Here is a 25,351-nt window from a genome sequence, read left to right as displayed (position 1 = left end):
ATAAAATAATAAATAATTCAAATAGATTCCAAATTGTTAGCAATAAAGTAAATAATTTATTATAAATAAAATATATGTTAGTTTGTTTTTTTAATTATATGAGCATATCCAACTCCTTTCCAAATAATGTATTTATTTCGTTTTTCATTTCTGTTTGTAGTCCACACTGTAAAATAAAAACTAATTAATTTTTTATTCATTATAATTACGAAGCCACTAAAAATTACTTATAAATGAAAATGATGTACCTTAAAATTAATTTTTGTTTATGTTTTTTATTAATTCAAATCTAAATAAGTTGTTTGTATAGCTATTTCTTATAATAAATGTTAAATGAACCAATTCTTAATTCAATAAAAACTCATAGAATGTACATTTGACTAATAAATTACTGGTTTTTTTTTTTAATTATTAAATTAATTGTATTTGTTTAGTAGATATTTGATTCTACAATTTTTCGAAATAGTCTATGATTAGTATACTCTATTTAATTTAAATAAAGCAAAAATGTTTTTGTTCTAAGGATGAAACAAAATTGTCCACTATTCTATGTATTTAATGGAGAGGGGAGTGATTGTTTCTAAAGCCAAATTGGGCATTAGGAATAATCATTTAATATTAAAATGAATTTTTTAGTTATTTTAGACTTTAATTCATTAGTTTAATTTTTTTATTTATTTTTTGATAACGGTGTGTTGGTGTCGTATGCGATCTATCATAGTTTTTTTTTGTGATTTACCTTATTTAAAACCATAAATTGATAAGTGATTATGGAGTATTACAAAACAAAACTGTTCAATTCGAGTCAATGGTGCTTTTGCAAGAGGAATGGTGGAGATTACAGGTACATCCATCAAAGGATTTAATGTTTGATGAGTTTATAAACTAATTGAAAAAAAACTTGTGAGTAATTAATATAATAATAATTTTTTTGTTGAACAACCTTTTTGTAATAATAATATTTTTTTAATAGTAATACATTTTTGTAAAACAACCTTTTTTAAATATATTTTTATAAATATCTTATGTAATATGCTTTTTCATAAATAAATAATTAATAAAGTATACTCTAATAATCTGAATAAACAATGTGTGCATAGTTTTAATAGATTATTTACAATATTAATGAATTATATCTAGATGTAGATCGCCTACGACAACATTACCGGCTTACCGCATTTTTAAATTTAAATAAAAGTATAAAACATTTTTGGTAGGCATAATTGGTACCTATTAATAGCGTAGGCTCATTAGCGTCCCTGGCAATCTTAGAAAAAAGCGCCCTTTTACCAATATGAAAATTTACAAATGTACGCAATATACAATAATTAATGGAACATTGATGGAACAATTTAGGATTTTCTTTATGCTATTTTCATAAATTTATTATTAAATTCATACGTAGTGTGTATAAATAAACAAAATCGTACATATAAAAATGTGGTTTTGAAGGTAGAATAAAAATACGCTACTTTCAGAGCAGAATTTCGCGCCGCTTCATAATTTGCGCCCTTAGCGTTGGCGTAGACACTTCCCCATACCCTTGCTACGCCACTAGACTACCTATACTACTTTATTTGAATCATTCTTCATCAGTATTCCGTAGATTCTTTACATTTTAAATTAAACTAGGTATATTGTATATTTATCAATTTGATATTTTATGTTTATTTATTAACCCACAATAGACGATAGTAACAAATAACAAATGCACTGTCATCCCGCCGTCCCGTCGAAAGTGGCCAATAGGATAAAAATAAATTTAAAACTGATTGCCAATGGGTAATTCCGTGAAATTTTATGTTATTTTCAAAAAATAAGATTATAAAAAATAGGCTTCGAACCACGATGGGACAAAACTTCTATCAAAACTTTCTCTCCTGAGCATTGAAAAAGCGATTTACTTCGGGAACTGGATCTCAGCGAACTTATCAATTTTAAAAACTTAGATATATGATAAGAAATTAAAATAATGATTTTACTTTGTGTTCGACAAGTGGTGATATAAATTACGTTTTTAGTTATTTTGTTGTAATTAAAAAAATAGCAATCGTAGAAACTTAAAACTATTTTGTTTATGTTATTATAGACATATTTTCTATAGGTACTTGTAAACTAGGTCATATATTAAAGTTTTGTAAACTTCTAATAAATATATTAAAATTGTATTATTTTACCTACTATATATTGTCCATATTCTATACGTATAGGTGCATAATACCTAAACAGATACAGATTGTAATTATTAAATTAAAATGAAAAAAAAACAAATCAAAATGGTACTTAATTTGAAAAAAGTATAAATCTGTGTATTATTTTATAGCTAAAATTATTTTTATAGTTAGGTTTAGATACCTACGTGAAACGTAGCTTTGTAAGTACATAATTTTAATTAATTTATGAAACTTTTATTTTGCATTTTTGACGTCTTTAATTTTTTAAGTCACGTTTTGGCTTTTAATGTCATATTTTTCTTTTTTAGTTCATTTTCGGTTCTTTTTAATTAAATTTCGTCAATTAACATTTTTTTAAAAAATTTTAAATAATAGTTCAGGCGAATATCATTATTAAAGAATCAATAATTTCAAAATCAAAATTAATTTATTAAATAAATACATTTTTATGCAAATAATGACACTAATATTAATATAAATATAAAAATTAAATTAAAAACCGTTATTGTACATTTTATACCTACTACCTATAATTATTGGAAGTTTTGCATTTTAAGTGTACATTTTATTGCATTTTTTTGTCATTTTAAATGCATTTAAAGGTTTTTTAGTGCATTATTCACAGCCTTACTAATCACGTTGCGGAAAAACGAAAAATTAAATCAGGAGATGCAAGCTAAAAAAATCATTTTTTAGCAATTAAATGGCAATTATATGGGTGTTAAATTATTATTATATGTTATTAATGTTTTTATCACGATAAGTTAAAGGTTAAATTATTCCCTGAGACATAACGATATTTATTACCTATATGCATAATGCATTGACTAAATCACTATAGTTACTGTAATAACTTTGTTATAGTATTGTTATTAATAAATTATTGTTTTTAATGTAATGTAATGTAATTATATAAATAGTTTCCTTGTTCTACAGTATTTACATTTTTTAATTTTTATATTTAGGGGTGCAATCGCATACACTGTACCTCAATTCCTTTTCTGTTGAATTTAATTGTTATTATTACTATTATCTTTATACATGTCTAATATAGGCAATACGATGGCTACTGCGGCTATACTATACATTTTAATTTATTAGAATGTTAAATAATTATTAAAATTATATAGTAGATATATAATTTATGTATACCTATTACCTACCTGTAATCTATACACAATACAAATACACTATAATATAATTACCTATATTTAGTAGAAAAGTATATGGCTTGACGCTTGTTCAGATTAGTGATTTTTAAAATGACAATAATCATAATAATAGCTAGGGCTCGGATTTTTATGTATTTATGAAACCAAAATATGTATTTATGCTACCAAAATATGGGCTAAAAACCTCAAAATATGTATTTACTATAATATGAGTTATTTATTATTATTTAATTATATAATATATCCATATGAGTTTTTAATGAAACAAATTATATTATAAATAGTAAAATTATTAAAAAAAGGTATTAAAAATATTAAAAAAAAATGTTAATTATCTTGATTACAATTTATGATAACATGCATTTTTAAATTTTCAAACTTAAAAGATCTCCGATTTGGTCGTAAAATTGCCTTATACCGACTAATGATCTTTCAACTTCCACTGATGTTATTGGACAGTATTGAATTTTGACTTTTCTGATGGAGTAAGTTATATCGACCGTAGATTAAGTTCAATAATTGGTATTATTTTGTTACTATTTTGTACTGTTGGAAACACGGGAAATTGTCTGTATCGAAAAATTAATCGTATATAATTAAGAATTATTAATAAATCATAAATGAACAAATTGCAAAATATGTAGAGAAAAATGGAATTATTGAGAAATATGTAAAAATATGTAAAATAAAATATAGTTCATTTCATTGGAAATCTCTTGAAACGAATCTATCACTTATCTAAATTAATTTATCGTCACAGTAAAAATATGTATTTATTATTTACATATAAATCCGAACCCTAATAATAACGATATTCTATTAAGAGGACGTTATACCCGCGTGGGTTGTCTCTGTCTTACTAATAAAGACCATAGCAAATTTTCGTTCAGCAGAACACATTTTATGATGTTAACTTTAATATTAGAGTAAATTTATATATTATCAAATTTAAAGGTAAGAATATTATTTAGAAAATTTCATATGCTTTTATAGATATTATCGTTTTAAAGTGAGTTATAGGCTTATAGCTATGTAAAATATCACAACTTTAAAATATTCATAACTCACTTTAAAATTATAAATATCAATAAAATCATATGACATTTTCTAGATAATATTATTTCATTTGTTTCTATAAGATCCTAACCGCATGTGTTGTATCTGCAGTCTTATACAATCGTACGACATTGTAAATTTTCGTTCACCAGTTTCAATAGTATGCGTTTAGTTTTAATATTAGAGTTAATTGACCTATTATCAAACTTTTAGGAAAAAATATTATCTGTCTTCTCTCGTTTGTTTTTTACGATATTTTAATTTTTAAGTGAGTTATGAGTATAAAAAATATTAAATATTTGAAAATGCTCATTATTCACTTAAAATTTAAAATATCGTAATAGTGTCCTCTTTAAATCTTCGTCCTTAAATGAACATTAAAATATACACACTTATTATATCAATATCATAATTACCTCAAGTGCTCGTATGTAACACACTTTCGCTTCGCCGGCGTTTCCCATTTTTATGTTTACGACAGTCAGGTATGCCCACACTTCCTCATTCTTTATGTCCATAACGTTTGCTTCGTTCAGTGCGCTCTCGGCGGTTTCCAATTCACCAATCTGAATATTAGGACATTAGATATATAATAATAAATAGGTAATAATATAATAATAGTTTTTATAGTAAACAAAAACAACCTATAGTAGTTATACCTTAATACCTACTATACAGTCAGACTAGTCAGTACCTACCTATAGAAATATTGAGTATAATATAATAATATGTAGGTATATAGCCGTACAGGTACTTAAAGGTACGACTGTCGTGGACGTATAGTTATCAATTTATCATATTGTTGAACGCAAATAATTATAATAAACTAATTATAAAATTAAGCATTTGATCGCTTCTAGTCAATGGTCATGCACTCATGCGTACCTACATTACACATTTGGCATAGGTATTAATGTATTATACTAGATAATAGGTACCTGTATACTAAATGTATTTATATCTACGCAGTAAATCAGTTCGCCGACGACAATCCAACGTGTTTTAAATCATTATAAAATGATTCGTTTGATGGTATACATATTATAATATAGGTGCACACTGCTACAAGACGTATACAAGTACCGCCCGTGTATTTATCAATAAATATAATATAATAGAACTGTATTGAAATAATTTGAAGGACAAACTATATTGTCTTATTTTTGTTCATTATTATATTATGATATATATGTGTCATCGGTGTACTCTCATCATTCATTAGAAGTTAGAACAGTATAGTTATAAGTAATCTGATGACTGATGAGCAAAGCTGAACCAAGTTAATATTATAATTATAATAAAAGGGTCATTCTTTTTAATGTAAACATTCATTATCTTGAAAAGATTTGATGATTATTTAAAATATTTTTCTTTCATAATTAAATTTTCTTAAATAGAATAATATTTTGAATATAAAAATAAAATTTATAATTATCTTTTTCTTCAAAACTTTGTATACAGAAATTCAGTAGTACCAATTTCGTGTTGTTAGTCTTAATAGTAGAGAATTGACCTATGATCAAACCTAAAGATAAGAAAATGTCTGTTTTTTCTTCACAGTTTTTTTTTGAAATTTTATTTTTTAAGTGAGTATATGAACATTTTTATATTATTTTACATACTTCCGATACTCATAAAGTCATAACTTGCTTAAAAATCAAAATATCGTAAGAAACCGACGAGATATAACGAATATTTAATACATTCGTACCTTTAAGTTTTTTTTAAATATTTTAATACTAGAGTTAATGACTTAAAATCGGTTCTACTGAAAGACAATTTGATATGTCTATGACGAGGATAACACATGCGAGTGTAGTATCTTTTTAAGACCTACCCCATGTTACCATGCCGATATCTGCAACCATGTGTCATCACCACATGGTTAATTGGATGATGATTTGAATTGAGTTCAATTCGATACTCATTATTCATACTACATTGTTACACAGGTATATTAATAATTATTATGCATTATAGTGGCGTGTAATTGTAGTTGTTTTTCATTTATACAAATATAATAAACATTTTTTTAAGTATGCATAGGAAAAATGAAAATTGTATATAGGTAATAGCGTTCGAGTTTAAATTTATTGGTTATCGAAAAGTTCCGTTACACTCCGAGTCCGGCAATTAGCATCATATAAATATAATATGTAGTAAGGCACCCCCTTTATATATATATATATTATACATTCAATCTATATTGTCCGTAGTTGAATATATTATATACCATATACATGTATAAGTATAATGCGGCTGTACTGACAGTATATAGAGTGTTTTTGTCCACGGTCGTTGATTTTTATCAATAACGCGGGGATGGAAAACGAATTAGACCCGTATTTTGGAATCGACGGCAGCGTTTTTCTATACATATAACACATAAAAATAATAAATAACAATGGGGTGCGTTATGTAGTTGACCTTTTATCGATGGCTGAAGATTAGAGACACACACACACGTATAAGGCATTCTTAGTATATATATATGTATAATAATATATACTTAAATTACGTCCGTATATAGGAAACGCAATCGATGATATCTTTCGTACAGCGGTAGTGTATCTATATATATACGAGTTGACTAAGTGTATATCCGCAAACAAAAACACACGCACACTCTCCCATTATATTATGTATAAATATATATACGCTGCGCGTCTTCCGACGAGGGGATAACATTTAGACGCGTTTTGTGGCGGAGGCGGCATGTATCGGGTGAATGCGAAAAACTTGTTTCAACAAAACTTACTGCACTGCTACAGCTTATCGTTTTTCTAGAAAATCCGGAAACTATACATATCATCGTAATGTATAACGTGAAATTAATACCTATACATAGTTGTAGATATAATATATTATTGTATACACCGACCTCGCCGATGGTTTTGTAGGAGTACATTATAGCCATTAGCCGTTATACGATATATATATTATTATGATAATGAAACGTGCCAAAGTGAAAAAAAAATGTATAAGAATAATACTATACACATTACACACTGTGTATAGGTATATCGCGACTCTTCGCGCATACGATGACGAAAAGTCACCACTTTCCGTCGGTGCCGCACGTTATTAAATTATTTACTGAAAGGTTATATCGGGTTACACGCGAGTACGCGGACAAGGACGTTTACACACTAGGAACGCGTTTTTCTATTGGGAATAGCACTGCTTTCAAATATTTTTCTAGAATTGTATACCTAACTATATTAGATTCTAACACGAAAATATTAATGTTCCAAAATAAGTTGTACAATGGGCTGTGTTTCAAATTTATACGTTTAATGTGATTCAACAATACGGTACCGCACTCATAAACGTTTGAAATACGTGCAATAGAAATATCTATCTAAATACTTAAAATATATGTTGAATTTATTTAGTAGGAACTAAGAAGTTGGATGTTTGAGTGTACCAAGTGAAATCGTTGATAATCATGTGGACCGTTATTTCGACGATTAATTTGAGTGCATTGCTATGTAGGTAGTTATTGTATTTAGGTAGAAAAGTCCTACAATTTAAATGAGCGCGATTATAAAATGTTTAAATTAGTTTTTATTAATAGAATTTAATATCCTGTACGTTTATCATTTAGACATTATATTTATGGTGTACCAAGAATATACATTAGTTGGAAAAGAATTCCGGTAAAAATCACCGGAAAATAAATTTACGTACTAGGAAAACAAATCACTAGTATAAAAATAAAAGAAATATAATGTAATAATAATAAAAAAATTTAATTTAATATTAATAAATTATAAAAATAACTGTATAATATTGATAATTTTATAAATAATTTAATAACAATATCACTTAAATCAAGTTTACAAATATAAATAAAGAAATAAAATGAATTGTGTGTTTAAAATGTTTAAGATATTATACATAAATTAATCCAATAAAATTGGTCGGGTACTTAAAATTTAATTAAACACCTATTGTACATCCTAAGTTCGGTATTTTATTTTTGTATTATTGTTAAGATAAAGAAATGCTGAAAATTCCGAAAGTTAAATCATCGTTAGCTTACCGTTTGCGTGCGTATCAATCACAATATGGATCATTTTTTAAGGGCGTTATTGTCTTTATTGAGTTGAATTGGAAGTTTTTGTTTTATAATATTTTTTGATAGTTTTAAGGGAATTTAAATCCAAACCTTAATCATTATTGAGCAAAAATATAAAAATATAATAAAAATAAATATAATTTATAAATTCTTCTATACAATAGTGATTTTTTTCCAAGTAAGTGGATTTTTTTCCTTAGTGCACTAATCATAATTCACAAAATATATGAATATTTTTCGTTTAGCACCTATGTTAAGTTTAAAAATTTCAATCGCTATTTCAATTTGTAATGGACGTTCAAAAAGTAATAGTTAATTATAATAAAATAGTTGCTAATTTTACTTTTCACTCTTTCAGAAATACTAGCCTAAGGGTAAAAAAAAATCATAATTTTTTCCATTGATAAATTTGTATTTAATTTATTAAATTTTAATACTAATTAAACATTATTTAAACCACATCATTGTATTTAACAATTTAAAATAAAATAAACATATTACATGTATTATTTATTATAATATTTCCTAATTATAAAAAATGCAATAATTAATAATCAATTTTTAAAGGTATACTTCAAACAATTTTTTTTGATCTGGTTAATACATTATTTTTATTTTTAATTTTATCAAAGAACTCTACACATCAATGAACTCATTTGTTTCTTATATCTAATTCTACTTTAATTCTATCGACTCCCAAATGTTTTTTCTTGTCTTAGCAATAACGGAAAAAAGTGTTTAATTTTTAATACAGATAATCTATATTAGTTAATAGTTAGTTAATTAAAACTCTTAGATCGAGAAAAAACGAGACCGTGTTCAATGAATACGTGCTTTGTAATCTTAAGAACAAATAATACCGAATAATACATTATTGTATTTAAAAGTGAAAATTGATATAAATATTAAGGATACCTATACTAAACATAAATTACAACGACAAGAAATAAAAAATAATTTAAAAAACGTACTACAGAAGAAATGGTACAAATACCAATAAAATAATAATTTGCAGAGTTATTCCAAACAACCAAACTCAAACTTATGGCAATTTTAGAGTGAAAAAAGTACCCGCGCTCAGGCCAACGCCCAATTATTATGTGAACATTTATAATGTATTTTTTGTTATTATAACAATATGAACGATTTGTACACAGTTAAAGTATTGTTGGATGACACTTTAGAATTAAGGCTTAATGTATTTTGTATAGATATACACAATTAATAATATTCAATTATTAATTAAATAAATATTATAATATATTTTATTATTTTATAGGTTCCATAATTATTAATTAATGCGTTTTACTGTCAATATAAAAACTAAATAATTAATAATTTAGACTCATACAGGAAGTAACGAGTAATTAAATATTACAATTTGTTATCGTAATAGTCTATTGTTCTTTTGCATAGATTATAAATTGAAACATTAGATGACCTAATAACTAATAACCTATTGATATAAGAATTTATTAATATTTAGCTTCTAAAGATGAGATGATAAAAAAAATATAGTGTACTAGTGTAGTCAGACCAGATTAATAAGAAACGTCTGCCGCTCAAAAAATATAAAAAATATACATTAGACATTTTTTTACTGATGTACCTACTTATATAATATATATTAAATTACACGTTTTAATCAGAAATTATGCTAAATTGCTAAGTGAGAATAATATGCATTAAATGATAAATTTAAATTTAAATTATACATGGATTTACTGGTTTCTATTTACATGCATTTTTAACATTTTTCTATACCTACGGTTTTCAGTTTAAGAAACAAATGTATAAGACCAGAATGTGTTATTCATTTGTAGAAATATAAATATTCTTATTACCTAGTTATTTACTAAATACAAAAAAAACCACAAAAAATTACCTGTATTAAACATTTAGCTAATAGCGTGAGTATCATTGGCGTGCGTAGTACAGTGCAAGCAATTTGACAAATTTCCGCTCCTTTGACATACCATTCATTTTTATAGCAATGCATAGCTCCTTTCAAGTATACCAAATGTAACTCTTTGCGAGGTGATTCTGAATATATTACGTGTAGCAAGTCATTTTCAAAAATATTGAGTTGTTCGTTTAACTCTATATTGTTAAGAAATTTTAATGTGTCAGTAACTTTCTTCTGAAAAAACAAATTCCACTAAATGCAATAATGAAAATAAAATAAAAATTATAATCAAATCACTGTTAGCTAGCAAGCATGATTTGATTTATTAAATTAATAATATACCTATGGTTTTAACTTTATAATTTATTATAGTTGTTTGCAGTAATTTTAATGTTCTCATTTTGGTTTAGTATAATATTATATAAGATGTATACATAATAGGCGTATATGCAAATAAGACATTTAAATAGATACCTTTTAAAAATGATATAAAATAACAATATTTAAAATGTTTTTTATAAGTTTTATTTTTATTTGAAGGGACAATTTTGAAACCTTTAGAAGTATAATAATTAATTTTTAATTTGCAGATTCAAGTTGTTCTTCATACACTTATTGACTTATTTAAAAAAGTTAAAAATTCAACGTAATCAAACCATTATAATACTTGTATATTATATTGTTTAATAAATAATTCTTGTTTTTATTGTTTAATAGTTATTATAGGTATATTTATACAGGAAGTTATTAGGTAATATAGGTAGGTATACCTAATTATATAATATAACATAGTATAATAACTTAATATAACATGTACTATAAAAAATATAGTGAATATTAGAGTATATACCTATACCTAATTAATGTAATACTTACATATTTCTCTATCAATTTATCATTTTTTAAATGTTCTAAACTTGCTGAATAATTTCCTTTTTTGTATTCACATACTGCCATGTAATAATGATATTGTTCATTTTGATCTTTTACTAATTTTAAACAATATGTCGCCAACTTAAAAATATAACAATTTAGAATAAGTAATTCCATGGAAATTATAATTATTGTTGTATTGTTTTAACTGACTTTTACTAATTCGAATTCTAATAATAAAATTACACATTTAATCAATGGATCGTTTTCATGACTTATTGGTGTCCAACTCAAAAGATTTTCGCGAATGAGACTATCATTTTCAAACTTGTCTAATTCAACACACCTTTCAGCTAGAACAGCATTAAAATAGATAAATAACTATATTATGATGTACAAAAAAAATGGCCATTTTGGTCTAATTTATATTTATAATTTTAAAAGGATGTTAAAAGAAAGTAGGTAATAAACTAGAAATCACCTAAATATTTTTTTAGATTCAATTTATATAATGATTATAGGAATTGGGTAAATCAGTGTTTAATTCATACCTTCTATCCCGGGGGAAGGGTATCGTACATTTTCAAGGGGGTATGCCTTAGAAGTAAATAATTAAGGGATGTAAAAATATCGTTTTAAGCTCAATTTATCAGATACCTAAGAAATTTAACTTTGGTTAATTGTATGAAAAAAAATATAACAGCTATTTACTATTACATTACTATATTATTAATAATACTCCATTATGAGCTTAAATTATATATATTATAATATTTACTATGTTTATACAATTAAATTAAACGAATTCGATGCTGCTTTTGACGTGCGTACAAATAAATTACCTCATTCACAGTATCTTTATCGAGTTCTGATTCTGTGCTAATTTTCCTGTAGGATTGCTAAGTATTTTGTTCCATTTTAATTTATTTTATTATCAACCGTGACACACAAAATAACTGACTATTGGACAATAACTCGTTTTACTCATTATCATATCACAATAATATGTAATTTAGGTAATTATGTCATACATTTTTTCATTGGGGGTATACATTTTTCTCCGGGGGAAGGTATTACCCACTTAAATAAACACCGGGGTAGATATATTCTATATATAGTATATATACACATGTATATATATTATACTTAATTGGTAACGTTGGTATATATAGGTATACATTATATAACACTTATACATGTATTATCCATGATATAAAAATGTTTATTAGGATTTCGTTCCTTTAATTTAAAAGACTATATTTTTTTCGATTATTTAAGATTTTAAATGGAGCGATGAATGTATTGATTATACTACGTTTTTTTAAGTCTGTCATCACCTTTCGGGAGAGTAAAAATGATTCAATTTACAGATTTAGGTGTGATTTTAGATAGGAAAATAGATAAATATTCTATAAATATGCAAAACAAATCATCTTTATTACAAAGCATAAGCGTAAATAAATTTTACAAAATTAAAGTGTATTTTATTAAAGTCAAAGTCATTGTTGATTGAATTTTTCAGTGATATTAAAATGAGTTAGAAATTAAAATTAAAAATTATAATCTTAAGTTTTTTTAAATTTAGCACTATAATGAATATAATTATAATGAGCGCCTTAAAAGTTTAACCTTAAAAGTTAAAATCAAACTTGAAATTTGAAGCCCACAGTTTTTAAGTATTCCAATCTAGAAATTGTTTAAAATTTATAAATACAATACAATACAATAACATTAAACTCCAACTGGACACAATCAATGTTATTTTTGAAATATAAAAATACTATCTATGTATTTGAAAACTTAATGTAATAAGCTTCAAATTTTAAACTGAAACATTTTTCGTTTAGAATAATTTTTTTTATTGAATGATTATAATATCATTGAATTCAAATTTAACACATCCATTATAGTGACCCAGTCCCACTTGACACCTATTGTACAGCCGGGCTGTACTCACTTGCCTACCTTTTTTGTTGTTGATACACACATTATTTATGATGAAGATATGTATGATTAATGATTATTATAACATTATTCCGTGGAGATATAGTTTGATAACAATTTTAAATAGTTGCAGCTGAAATCTTTTCATTTGGTTCTAAGCTTGGTTTGTTGTTACCTAAAATGTTTACTATTTATATAAATAGTAGGTAATATACCTATCAGTTATCACTATTTTAATTTGTATTGTCTTAGAATTTAATATCAAAGTATTAAAAGTTTATTTATTTAATGATTGTTAAATATAAATAAAGCTACTTATAGTGATTTCAAATTGTATACCTTTTAAAATTTAAAAAGCAAAAAAAAATGATATATTCATAATATCTGTTGAGATGTAAATGCCGCATATATTACACACACACACACACACTGTCTCGGCGCTAGGGGAGGACAAATGGGACAAATGTCCAGGGCACCGGTTTTGTTAAAGGGCCATTGACATTTTACATAGGTACCTAATAACAATTTAAATTAACAAATTATAAGTCTATAAATGTATTATTTTATACTACACATCACACATGTATAATATTAGAATGGGCGACTCTGGGGTACCTAATGGTTAATACTTTGTCCAGGGCCCCGCAATACCTAGCGCCGGGTCACACATATATACATATATATATATATATAATGATATAATACATCTAATAATATTTTCTAAATAAATATTTTTATAATTTATTGCTTCATAACATTTTATCTGTATGAATATAAACAATAAATCGTACTTCACCTTCCAATTCATCACACTACAATATACATGGAATAAATTAAGTATACTATAATTACCCCTTTGCAGCATGATGTAGCTGGATTCATACATGTTCAGTATTGAATAATAAACACTGAGCAGGGCGTACACTTCGCTGAAGTCTCCGTGACTCATTATCAAAGATTTCAACACGATTTCGCCATTGTTGTTGTCCTCGTGAATGGTCAACTGTATTGCGGCATATACAAATAATCTGAATAATCAAATAATTGTTAATTAATTCAACCCTTAAAATCTTGTTTGTTTTGTATTGTTATTCAATGTAATTAATTTTATTAAATAAAATAAAATCAAGAGTTTTATTATATTTTAAACGAATTCGTATTGAAAATATTCGTATTTATAAAATATTAAAATACATGTAGCTACATAGTACCTACGTCAACACGTATGACGGAAGTAGATATAAATTAAACAATTTTCTTAATAATTTTATCAACAGGTAAATTTTAAATAAATGTTTTTAAATTTAAAATGGCATAATAATATAATATTATTATAATAATGGCAATATAATGATATTTAACATCGGAAAATTGTCGATTTATATGTATATTATGTAATATTTACCTATTGATAATCTCGACTGTTTAATAAGTATTGACATTTTTAGGGTAACCAATTGAATGAATGGCAATGTGATTGGAAAGCTATAGCGTGGAGTAAATAATAATAACAAGGAATAATTTGAATTAATGAAATTAGAGCTTATATTCATTTCAGTGAATTTGCATCCTGAAGTTATTGACTTATTTATGCGCGTATGGATTAGATAAAAACAAACATATGTATTGCAAATAAATTTATTTCGAAGAAAGTCGGTTGTTTTATATTATATGTAATATGTATGACGAAGAAATGCGTATATTTTTCATTAGTGCAATACAAAATACGGACAGAATAAATATCAACGTATTTTTTTATTTTGAAAGTGATGATTATAAAAATTATGTGCTAGATTTTTGTCAGTCGATTTCGTTTTTTTTTCTTAAGTTTTTGTATATTATGAACAAGTGTTTTTTTTACGGTGACAGTAACTATACTAGTTTATAGCCCTGTTAAACTCGCCCGATTCGGTTGCCACTGTCGACTAGTAACACTTCTTTGACATACTCCAAAGCCGTATCGAAATCTAGTCGCCTTGAGCATAAACTAGCGTACAATAACCAGTAGTTCGGGTTACACCTTGCACCAGCTATAGAGTTTAACTGAAATGGACGAACGTTAAAACGCGTCGTTATCCTAATTTTTTCATTTAAGACGTTCTTACGTCAAAGTAAAATATTTTGGCGCGTTCCAACTGTTCCATCTCGTCCGCTTCTCTGGCATAAACGATCACACAATCGAATTGTATGTTATCAACACTGCCATGTTGCGGAAACTCGAATGATTCTACTGCATTCTTCATTTTATTCACCAAATCCGTGAAAATACGATTTACGAAACTCTACAACAAGTATATACCTAATAATAATTATATTTTGAGTGCATTTGTAATGGGTATTATTTGTAAACGGTAACTTAATATCGTTTTCCGTAGATAGAATTGAATAATATATAACATTGTGGATAACCATTGTACATTAACTAAATAAATTAAATTATAAAAAATAAATAAAACAATAGATATTTTTAGAAGAAAAAGTGACTGTTGTGAACCTAACACTGTGCATTTTAGACGATTTTCGATTTTAATTTGGTGACAATTTAACGATTGCTGTCTACGAGTTATGAACCACTATTAAATATTTAATTTATTTACCTGAATTGTTTCTCCAATCATAGGGCTTTCATAGTTTTCTCGAATATACAGTTGGATTTCGCCGAATAACAACGAATACATTGACTTGTACGTCTCAGAAATTTGAAGTTCGTGAACATATTTTTCTACATTTAAACTATTTTGATCATTAATTCTCTCCGACTAATTGTTTGGTAACGTAATTTATAATATTTGTAATTACTACTGAAGTTGCGTATTAAAAAATATGGTATAACGCACATGTTACAGCTTTATACATTAAATTACAGAAATGCCATTTGAAAATATATAATAATAATAATAATAATCACCGTTTTGTGTATACTTATTGGTTATTACTGCTAAAATAACGTTTAACATTCTTCCTATAGGAAGTTTATATATTAGCTTACAACGACATCTATACAATGATTAGTATTCAGTACTATATATTATGAGACTATATACTTTAAAAATATGTCTAGACCGTTTAAATTTTACTAATTTTACAAAAAAAAAAAAAAAATTTTTTTTTATTAACGTATGCGTTACGCCATCGTTTTAATAATATGATATTATCTGTACGTTATTTATCAACGTTTCTATGATATTTTTTAAGGTATCTTGATACTTATTTAACGTTGGCCCGTTACATATTACAGCTTGTGAGAATTCAGGAATAATATTCATCTGCATCAAAGTGATCTGTCTATATTTAAATAAATAAGTTATATTACAATGCTAATCAATAAATTTAATGAATTTATGTTATAGTAACTTCGTGTAGTTACCTTGATGTTAAATATTTTAAATACTGATCGTAAAGTGAATAATTCACGGAAATGTCAACAACTATAAAAGGAAATGCCCATTCGGTAGACATTTGAGTGAACACCCCTTCATTGTCAGACGTCTCTAACACTGGTGTACTAGACTAAACAACCGTAATATTTTAATTATTCAATGTGTATATTTTTGTTAGAGATGTGACGTATTAACATAAACAATAATGTTTATCAAATAAAACTACCGTTTACAAATATACCAATCCACTGTTATTGACAATTATCAAACTTAAATTAGAGTTTTTACTCCCCGAAGTTATAATTCCATGTAAGTATATTTATATGTGTCCCCTCGCAATTTATCATCACATAATATAATAACATGGCCAAATAAACGTATCATCATCATCACATCAGGCTGATATAATATAATATTCCCCATAAGGTAGTTTCCATTCATAAATAATGTCACATAACTAAATGTATAAAATGATCATGCATAATGATAAAAGACCAAAAAAATAGTCAATTTTTTTTTTACTATAGGTGATTAAAATTAGTTGTTACTATAATATGTATCAATAAGGCAATAAGTATAATGATATACTTTGCATGGCAGTAAATAAAACTGCTTAATACACTTAATACATACCATATATTATTTGTTTTAGTTACTTAAATACATTTTTACATGTAGATATATTATATTGAGTAATCAACAATCATGTTATAATGAATTAAAGTATTATAGTGTTACAAATTTACAATGTTATAGGTACTGATTTAACGCAACATTTAATGCGAAATATCATGATATTACATACATAATATTGCGAATCTGTGTATAAATGGTGTTAGATAAATATTAAACACATTTGTTTTAAAATAACTATTATTTGTCCAAAAATTATCCCAAAACATCATATTATTATTTGGTATATTATTTAGTATATTTTATATTACGTTTTATATTCACTAGGTATACCTTACGTCGATAATCTTTTTCTATATAGTTTACTGCAAATAAAATATGATGAATAAAAAATTGTATTATTTATTATTACCCGACTACCCAAGTTATAATAGAGTTTACCTAAAATATATAATAATTTAGGGATATATGAATAAAATAATTAAAAAACCTTTTTCAAATCTTCTTCGATATTTGTCTTTATAAGTTTACCAAGGTCAAAATTTTTGAATGACAATTCGTTATGTTTTACAATTTCTACGTCAATATTATGAACAATGGACAAACATCTTATTGAAGTACCTATAAATATAAATTCATGATTTCAGATAAATATTGAATACGAACAATTTCTTATACAATTTGGCTCTAATAACTTCGACAAATCCAAAAAAGCTACAAATACTACTTCATTTTTGATGCTCGTATTTGACTCCCGGGAAGGTGTTTTTCTAGTATTGTTTATCATCATGTGGTTGTTTTCGTTAAATAAAAATGTGACAAGTAGATATCTTTGTCTGATAAAAATAACTCATAAATAAAATTAATTTCATAACTCAATAATATGTTTAACTGAAAGCATATGTTATAGGATTACATATAAAAGTATCTTAGAAAAAAATTATCATTATAGACTATTATATTTTATTTATAATACAATTTAACAAATATATTGTATATATATTTTAACTTAAAAAAATATACAATATTGTGCAATGTAACTTTTTTTTTTATTGTTTATTATACTAATTTTATAAAAAGTACAAATATTAATAAATTACAGCTACCGCTATCATTATACTTAGTAGTAGTCAATACTCAAGGATACTATCATTAATTATATTATTGTACCTTTTTTAAAAATTAATTTTTTTTAACATTTTTTTAGCTCTAGATATTTTTTTCTAGGATACTGTCACTGTATCTCTATTATAGATTATAATTCGTGAGTACTTGAATATGAAGTCTTGTAATGCATATGAAGATATTTCGTTCATGAGAAATCGGTTCCATAAATTCCATTCGAATCTGGGCCCTTTGAACAGTACGTTTTTTGGTTTGGGAATTTTCGCCGAATTCACCACTATGCCGTTGTATTCCTCGAACCTATTATAGGAGAGACAATTTCGTTTTCAACATCGCGTTACATATGCGCATGCCAACGAAGCTCTTGAGTTTAATTCAGACCACCTGTATCGATCTGGGAACATTTTTAGACACCAAAATATTGTCTATGGGATTTTTACTGCACAACAATCACAAGACGTCAAAATGAAGGGGCAACACTATATACGGAGTATTAATATATATATATATATATATATATATATTTATCATTGTAGGTATACGCTGTTTTGAATAAACTCCTCTCTATTGTCTTTACATGTATACATTGTATAATATAATATACTGTGTGTCTGTTTTAAGTGGAGCCTACCCGTTTTTTTTTGTTTTGTTTAGTTGTTGGGTATATGTATATTTTTGACCTACCGCAGATCGGCTTCAAGTGGCCAAACACGTGAATTCGTGGGAATAGTATGATTACGCACCTCTGACCTGTGGTGGAAACGGTTGCCGGCATGTTATCCAAGCTGAACCATCGCAGATCGTTTACGTCCCTCGTTACGTCTGTGTACGTGCCACGCTCAAATACGGAGTTATGGATTTCCTATATAAACAATATAATATTATGTACCTAACCTTTTATTAATCGCTATATCTGATAACTCAGTAAACAACAACTATGATTGTATTATCGATGTATGTATATACTATATACAATACGCACACGCACATAGATAGATATCATATATATATATAACATAATTTAAATGTCTCGGATTAGTGTGGCCGTGGTGACGATTTACTTATATGGAGAACTATATTTGTTATAAACGTATAACTTATAAGTAGGTATAACTGTGATAAGAATACATATAGATATCAATTACAAAACTTAATAATTAATATCAACTAGTATTTAATTATGGTTGCTGTTTATACTAGGCTGTACTTAGTGTAAAAGCGGAACTGGAACAGTAATGAAAAGAACTGGTTCTGGAACTAGAACCTCTATAAAGTGCTTATTTAAGTAATTTAGAAACTCTAACCGAAATTAATGCATTTTTTCATGTTAAAAGCTTAAATATTTTTTATGTGTAATTGTATTGTTGTGTTATTGTATATTTATTAAATACTACATGTGGTCAAAATCGATATCAACCAAAATAGACATTTTTAATTTTGAAGAACCACAACCAAAGCTTTTGTTACAGCTAAAAGCCACATCAAAATTGGAATTTAAAGTTTGTTTTTAGATACCAAGTTAAACTTAAACAAAAAAATCAGAAAGGGTCCTTCCATCGGGACGACTACGAGTTGGTTCCCAATTGTCGAAAATGGATTCCCGCTAGCTTTCATGATAATGCAATATTGTTAAATTAACTTTTTAATTTATTATGATATACTCAATCAGCAACAACTGCCTTCCCATTTTATATAGACTTAGAACTGTATAGAATTATTATAGATATATAAAATAGTTCATACTTCAAACAGTTCAAACACTATCTAAAATACCAAGGTATGGTTAAAAATGTAGCTCATTATAATATATTCATATTAATATATTATACGCTACATACGAATTGGTCAATAATAATATTTTTTCCTTACATCAATAATAATATTTAAGTGAAACTAAACAATTACTACTAGATACAACTAGATATAAAATTATATTTATAAACTTTCTCAGACATCGTAAAATATAATAAAATATTATAAGATTATCGATTTGTACATATTTTGTAACAGTCATATACTGGAAAGTAATTTTATTTGGGAACCAATTCGTACACAATATGTACACTTTATTTGACCCGGGAGTCAATTCCGCATTACCTTTTCCTTAGAGTGCAATAATTTTAATTTTTATAATCATTTAATATTTCAAAATAGTTTTAAAATTGATTTTATATTAACAACTGTATTGTAAAATTCGAATAAACGTAATGAATATTATAGAACCATAGACATAATATAGGTATATATATATTTATTTATTATATTTATAATCTAATGTTACTACATAACGTTTTTTGTATACTTAAATATTATTTTATTTCAATAAACAATCCAGTATTCGTGAGAATTTTGAGATGTAAAATTGTTGATAGGTTCTCTAAAATATATAAATGAGCCTTAGGGTCTATATGTGATACACGCTCTATATACCCGGGTATGGTGGCATTGATTTTGATTTATTGCTTTTATTAGATTATTGTTTTTGACGTATGAATAAATTTAAGCAGTATAAATTTGTATTTACATACCTATATATGGACACCATTTATCACAATTTTACATTTATTATTCTATGTCAATGTCATTACTTATTACTTATTACTTTATTAGGGTATTTAATAAGATGATATAGTATTATACGTTATTCAGATAAATATTTTACTAGTTTAACACTAATATCCTATTTATTATTATACATTAATATCCTGTGCTATAGTCAGAATTTTTTTATCGAGGGGGTTTGAATTAAATCTGTTTATCTGTTTATCTATTAATACTAGAATACACCTACTTATTACATACTTTATAGCCTTCATTCTCTTTAATAATATTAACAATATGTCAAGTATACAACTCTGTAATCAAATATAATATGGTTTACTGAATAATATATAAACATAATAATTCATTTTTCATTTAGTATTGCAAAAGTATCATAATTTAAAACTTTTATCAATTATACAATAAAATACATATAAAATAACTCATAGCTGATAATAAAATTGTGACAGCAAAATGAAAATACGATTAAAATGAAGCAAATAGATAAATGCTGAAAAGATTATTATCAAATAATGTAAACCGACGAAGTTTGATGTATCTGGTCTGTGTACAATTGTGGAATAAAATAAAAAATTTTTATTTTTATTATAAACGGTACAATATGTGATATTATCCGACGTCAATTATAAGTTATAACACTAAACAATAATATTATTTATGTGTATAGGTACCTACTATATTACGACCCGCATTAACATAGCAAAACAAGTTTTCTGGAGGATTATGTAAACTTCTTAATCAATCACTGTACAATGTAGAAGGTATTATACAAATTTAAAGTTAACTATATTTAGAACGCTAAAAATGTTGTTAAAATATGATAGGTATAGGTAAAACTGGTAAAAGCCATAATACATAATAATGGTTATAGATAATTGATATCTAGTCAATAGTATTCATCTGTAAATTTCCACGTACAAATTGTAATCATTGAATCATTACTAAATATTATGATGACCAAGACTCGAGATAAACGATGAGTAGTTTTAATAAACATCATTATATATATATATACAGAGACTGATAACAAACTTCTATAGATACAGGAATAAAGGGGTAGGAGAATTAATTGGATTTGTTTTTATCTGTTTAGTTATTGACTAAGTATACGTAAAGAACGTATATCTATTGTACATATTATACCGCGAATACATCATAATCCAGAATATTATGATCAATAAAAAAAGAAGAATTTTCTCAAAATACATTAGTATAAAATGTATAATTGGACCGGATTTAGTTTTCAGACGTTAGATACATATACACTTCAACTTATAGGGTTTGTGAATACATTAGGAATCTATATGGCATATGCAATGCCGGTGTGGAACAAGCGGCAGCGGCGGCGTGTGGGTTGTTTTTGAAAAAGCAAAAAATAAAAATAAAAATCGATAAACGAACTCACGCTGAGCCGTTGTCGGTATATTTTACGACGGGCGTATTTGTTTTTTGGCAAAATTTATAGCGCGAGACAGTTTTCGAGAGAAAAAAAAGTAATAATAAAAAAAAATTCCAACCAAATTTATTTATGACTGTTATATTATAATATTATTATTATTATTATATCGGCGTTGTCCTATACGTCTGTATAATATATACCTTCTTCGGACATATAATATAGAGGTAGGTATATTATATTATTATTCGGGTTGTGCGCGGGCAAAACCAGAGCGGGTCTCATCTCATCCCAGTCGTAAAAACGATAATAATATAAACCTACTTACATAATGTGTGTATATATGTTACGAATAAAGAAATAAAACGTATATTATACACATTAAAAAAAACCAATGTAATATCATGGATACCAATTTGTATAATACTTTGCAGCGAATTATACGGCGCATGCCAAAGTTGTTAGGTGTTATTATTATTATTATTACCGAGTCGATTGCCGAGGGCAGGTGCAGTATGGCCGAACACGTGGTGTCCGACTCACGACTTTGACGCCGATGGCTGCTCAACGACGGATTATACAGGCCGTGCACGGCGATGTTTAATACGTTGTTTGGCGTCGTCGATCCAATCCGAATCAGTCCGGCCGGACACGATATGGTCGCGCTTAAGTACGCCGCGTCCGACAGCAAATTCTGATTGCGCTCACCGATCCCCTTCAACGGGTACTGTCCGCACATTTGAACACGTGTTTCCGCTTCATCACTAGTACCATCTATGTATATGATGTACGATTAGTTCACACATTTATATATTATTATAGCAGGTAGGTGCATTATATATCAGCATCGGATCTAAGTCTCAGGAAAGAAGGCTGCAAATTAAAGGTCTTTTAAAAAAGATTGCTGTTTTAGATTTGCATTAATTTAATGCATCAATCATACAGTATTTTGGTATTTGATAAAAGCGAAAATGTATTTTAAAAAGAAAACACTTCAACTAGTCGAATACACCTACTTTATGAGTTATGAGTGTTATGACTTATGTGTTTCTTTAAATCGAGTCACATGTGGGGGGCCTGTAGGAATAAAACTGAGTCTATAACAGTTTAAAATAAACGGGTGTGGGCAATATCTTAAATTAATTTTTTTCTTTTATTATTCAATGACCTTAATAATTTATCACTTTACAAAGTTAGAAAATCTAGAACATCAACCTGAGGTCTCCCAAAAATAAATTCTCCATTGAGGCACTGTATGTTAGGTTAGGTTATATAGATAGATAATAAACTAGATTGCTAACTATTACAGAATGGATAGTAGGTATATTGAAGTAATTTGCCATCTATATTTGAAGGAAATGGGAATTAGAGTATTATCAATCACAAATATGTATATAAATACAAAATATGCACCTATTAAACATACATTTAAATAAAAAAGTCCTGATTTTTAGATAGATTTAGTTGGAAGATAAAATATTTACATCTTTCGATTTTAATGATTAATTACCATACACTAATGGCAACAAGTCCACTATACAGACCCATGTCTGTTTAATATCGTTTTTATTATTGCTCGTTGATTTTTGAAAGATTTGTTCTACTTCATTCAGTGATTCAAAATAAACTGAAAACCAATTTAAAACAAAATAGTTAATACCTAAATAATATTGTAAGTCGTAACTATTAGCTAGTAGTAAGGTATATATTTTATTAGAGTAGTTATTGATTAAACATGTTTGGAAAATAAAAATAAATTCTGTTTGGTTATAAACAATAATTTAATGCTAAATAAATAATTTAATACTATTTTCGTTTAAGTAGAAGTTTTATAATAGTTACTTAGCATGGGATGAGAGGCAAACTTGTTGTATTCCACAATTTCATCCAAAGGGAAATTCAAAGAAACTTCTAAATCAATTTTTCCATCTGTATCCATCAGAGTAATGATAACATCTCCTACACTTAACAAGTTGCCATGAAACTCAAAATATACATTGAAATTTAGAGGAAAATTCAGAGAAGCCTCCTTAAAAAGATGTGATGTTAAATATTTATAATACATATATATATATATATACATTTCCACATAATTATTATTAGTAATGACTCACTAAATGGTTGATACAGTCCAAAAAAAAAAAAAATTCAATAAATTTTTTTTCTTTATTTGTTGGCTCTTGATTCATGATGATATACAAAAATCACCCAAAAACATCAAAATAGTTTAAATATATATTTGATTGTATTATGTTTATTTAATGCTATGACGACTTTATCATAATTACCTATCAGGTATGAAGTATTAAATAAAAATTAGTAAACATTTGTTTATTATACGATTATTACATTCTAGAAGCATTTTTTTGAAGAATTTAAGTAAAATTGGTTTAATTTTGTGTCAAAAATTTAAGATTTTTGAAAATGGGGTGTAAATGTTAAATTGTTAATATATTGATTAAAATCTTGCAAACTGCATTATAAAAAAAAAATCTTTTTTATAAATCAGAAATTTCTAAACATTTTTAATTTATACATATGAAATTCATAAAAAAATAGAATACTTTAAGCAATGATTGTCTAGTTGAATTATAACCATGCTTCTTTTATTATATAGACATTTAATAAAGTATTTAAATTTAACTAGCTGATTGTTGGTGCTCTTAGCTTTTACGATTATGAAAATATCTAAATGAACCTTCGATCATAGTTTGATACTGTAATTGAAATAATTATATTAATCAGATATGGTATTATATAAATCAAATTCCGCAGAGTGCCCTACCACCGCAAACTAATCCTATGTATTTTGTTTATAATTTTGAAAATTTTTCTATCCGTCACTTAAACAGCTTTTAAATTTTATCGGTAGGTACACACTAAGTATATAAAATAACTACATACAATTTCAACAAGATTTTAGAACAATACATTGCTATAACTTGAATTATTTACTAAGTATATAATTTGTAAGTTTTTCATTATAAAATACAATAACGTCATAACAAGGGTGGTCACATTTGAGTCTGTGTCACGTGAACCGACGCAG

General features: G+C 26.3%; 2 protein-coding genes across 2 annotated transcripts; both read right to left on the bottom strand.

The window, feature by feature from the left end:
- Positions 1-32: 32 nt before the first annotated feature.
- On the bottom strand, positions 33-14,071 carry LOC132928657 (cilia- and flagella-associated protein 70-like). The gene is made up of 5 exons (XM_060993470.1): positions 14,059-14,071; positions 11,476-11,615; positions 10,369-10,641; positions 4,819-4,968; positions 33-166 (listed from the first exon to the last, which is right to left on the bottom strand). The coding sequence occupies exons 1-5, from the start codon at positions 14,069-14,071 to the stop codon at positions 95-97; spliced, it is 648 nt and encodes a 215-aa protein (XP_060849453.1). The 3' UTR covers positions 33-94.
- LOC132930736 (uncharacterized) lies at positions 11,284-24,235 on the bottom strand. The gene is made up of 14 exons (XM_060996769.1): positions 24,145-24,235; positions 23,813-23,929; positions 22,790-23,076; positions 19,088-19,206; positions 18,492-18,644; positions 17,898-18,055; positions 17,710-17,840; positions 16,574-16,716; positions 16,368-16,491; positions 15,804-15,965; positions 15,312-15,488; positions 14,059-14,234; positions 11,476-11,615; positions 11,284-11,403 (listed from the first exon to the last, which is right to left on the bottom strand). The coding sequence occupies exons 1-12, from the start codon at positions 24,149-24,151 to the stop codon at positions 14,085-14,087; spliced, it is 1,728 nt and encodes a 575-aa protein (XP_060852752.1). The 5' UTR covers positions 24,152-24,235; the 3' UTR covers positions 11,284-11,403; positions 11,476-11,615; positions 14,059-14,084.
- Between the last annotated feature and the right edge of the window lie 1,116 nt (positions 24,236-25,351).

This window comes from Rhopalosiphum padi, chromosome 4 (assembly GCF_020882245.1).
Source record: "Rhopalosiphum padi isolate XX-2018 chromosome 4, ASM2088224v1, whole genome shotgun sequence".
NCBI classification, from domain to species: domain Eukaryota; kingdom Metazoa; phylum Arthropoda; class Insecta; order Hemiptera; family Aphididae; genus Rhopalosiphum; species Rhopalosiphum padi.
The sequence above is the reverse complement of the archived record's forward strand: the minus strand, read 5'-3'. Positions and strand labels throughout refer to the sequence as shown.

What these genes read in the sequence shown, in the direction of transcription:
- LOC132928657 (XM_060993470.1), bottom strand. An exon ending in TAGCTAAATGTTTAATACAG is followed by an intron (nt 4,969 to 10,368) that starts GTAATTTTTTGT and finishes CCTAATATTCAG; the next exon opens with ATTGGTGAATTGGAAACCGC. An exon ending in GTTACATACGAGCACTTGAG is followed by an intron (nt 167 to 4,818) that starts GTAATTATGATA and finishes TTTATTTTACAG; the next exon opens with TGTGGACTACAAACAGAAAT.
- LOC132930736 (XM_060996769.1), bottom strand. An exon ending in CTTGTTGCCATTAGTGTATG is followed by an intron (nt 23,077 to 23,812) that starts GTAATTAATCAT and finishes TCATATACATAG; the next exon opens with ATGGTACTAGTGATGAAGCG. An exon ending in CCAAAATATTTTACTTTGAC is followed by an intron (nt 14,235 to 15,311) that starts GTAAGAACGTCT and finishes TTGATTATTCAG; the next exon opens with ATTATTTGTATATGCCGCAA.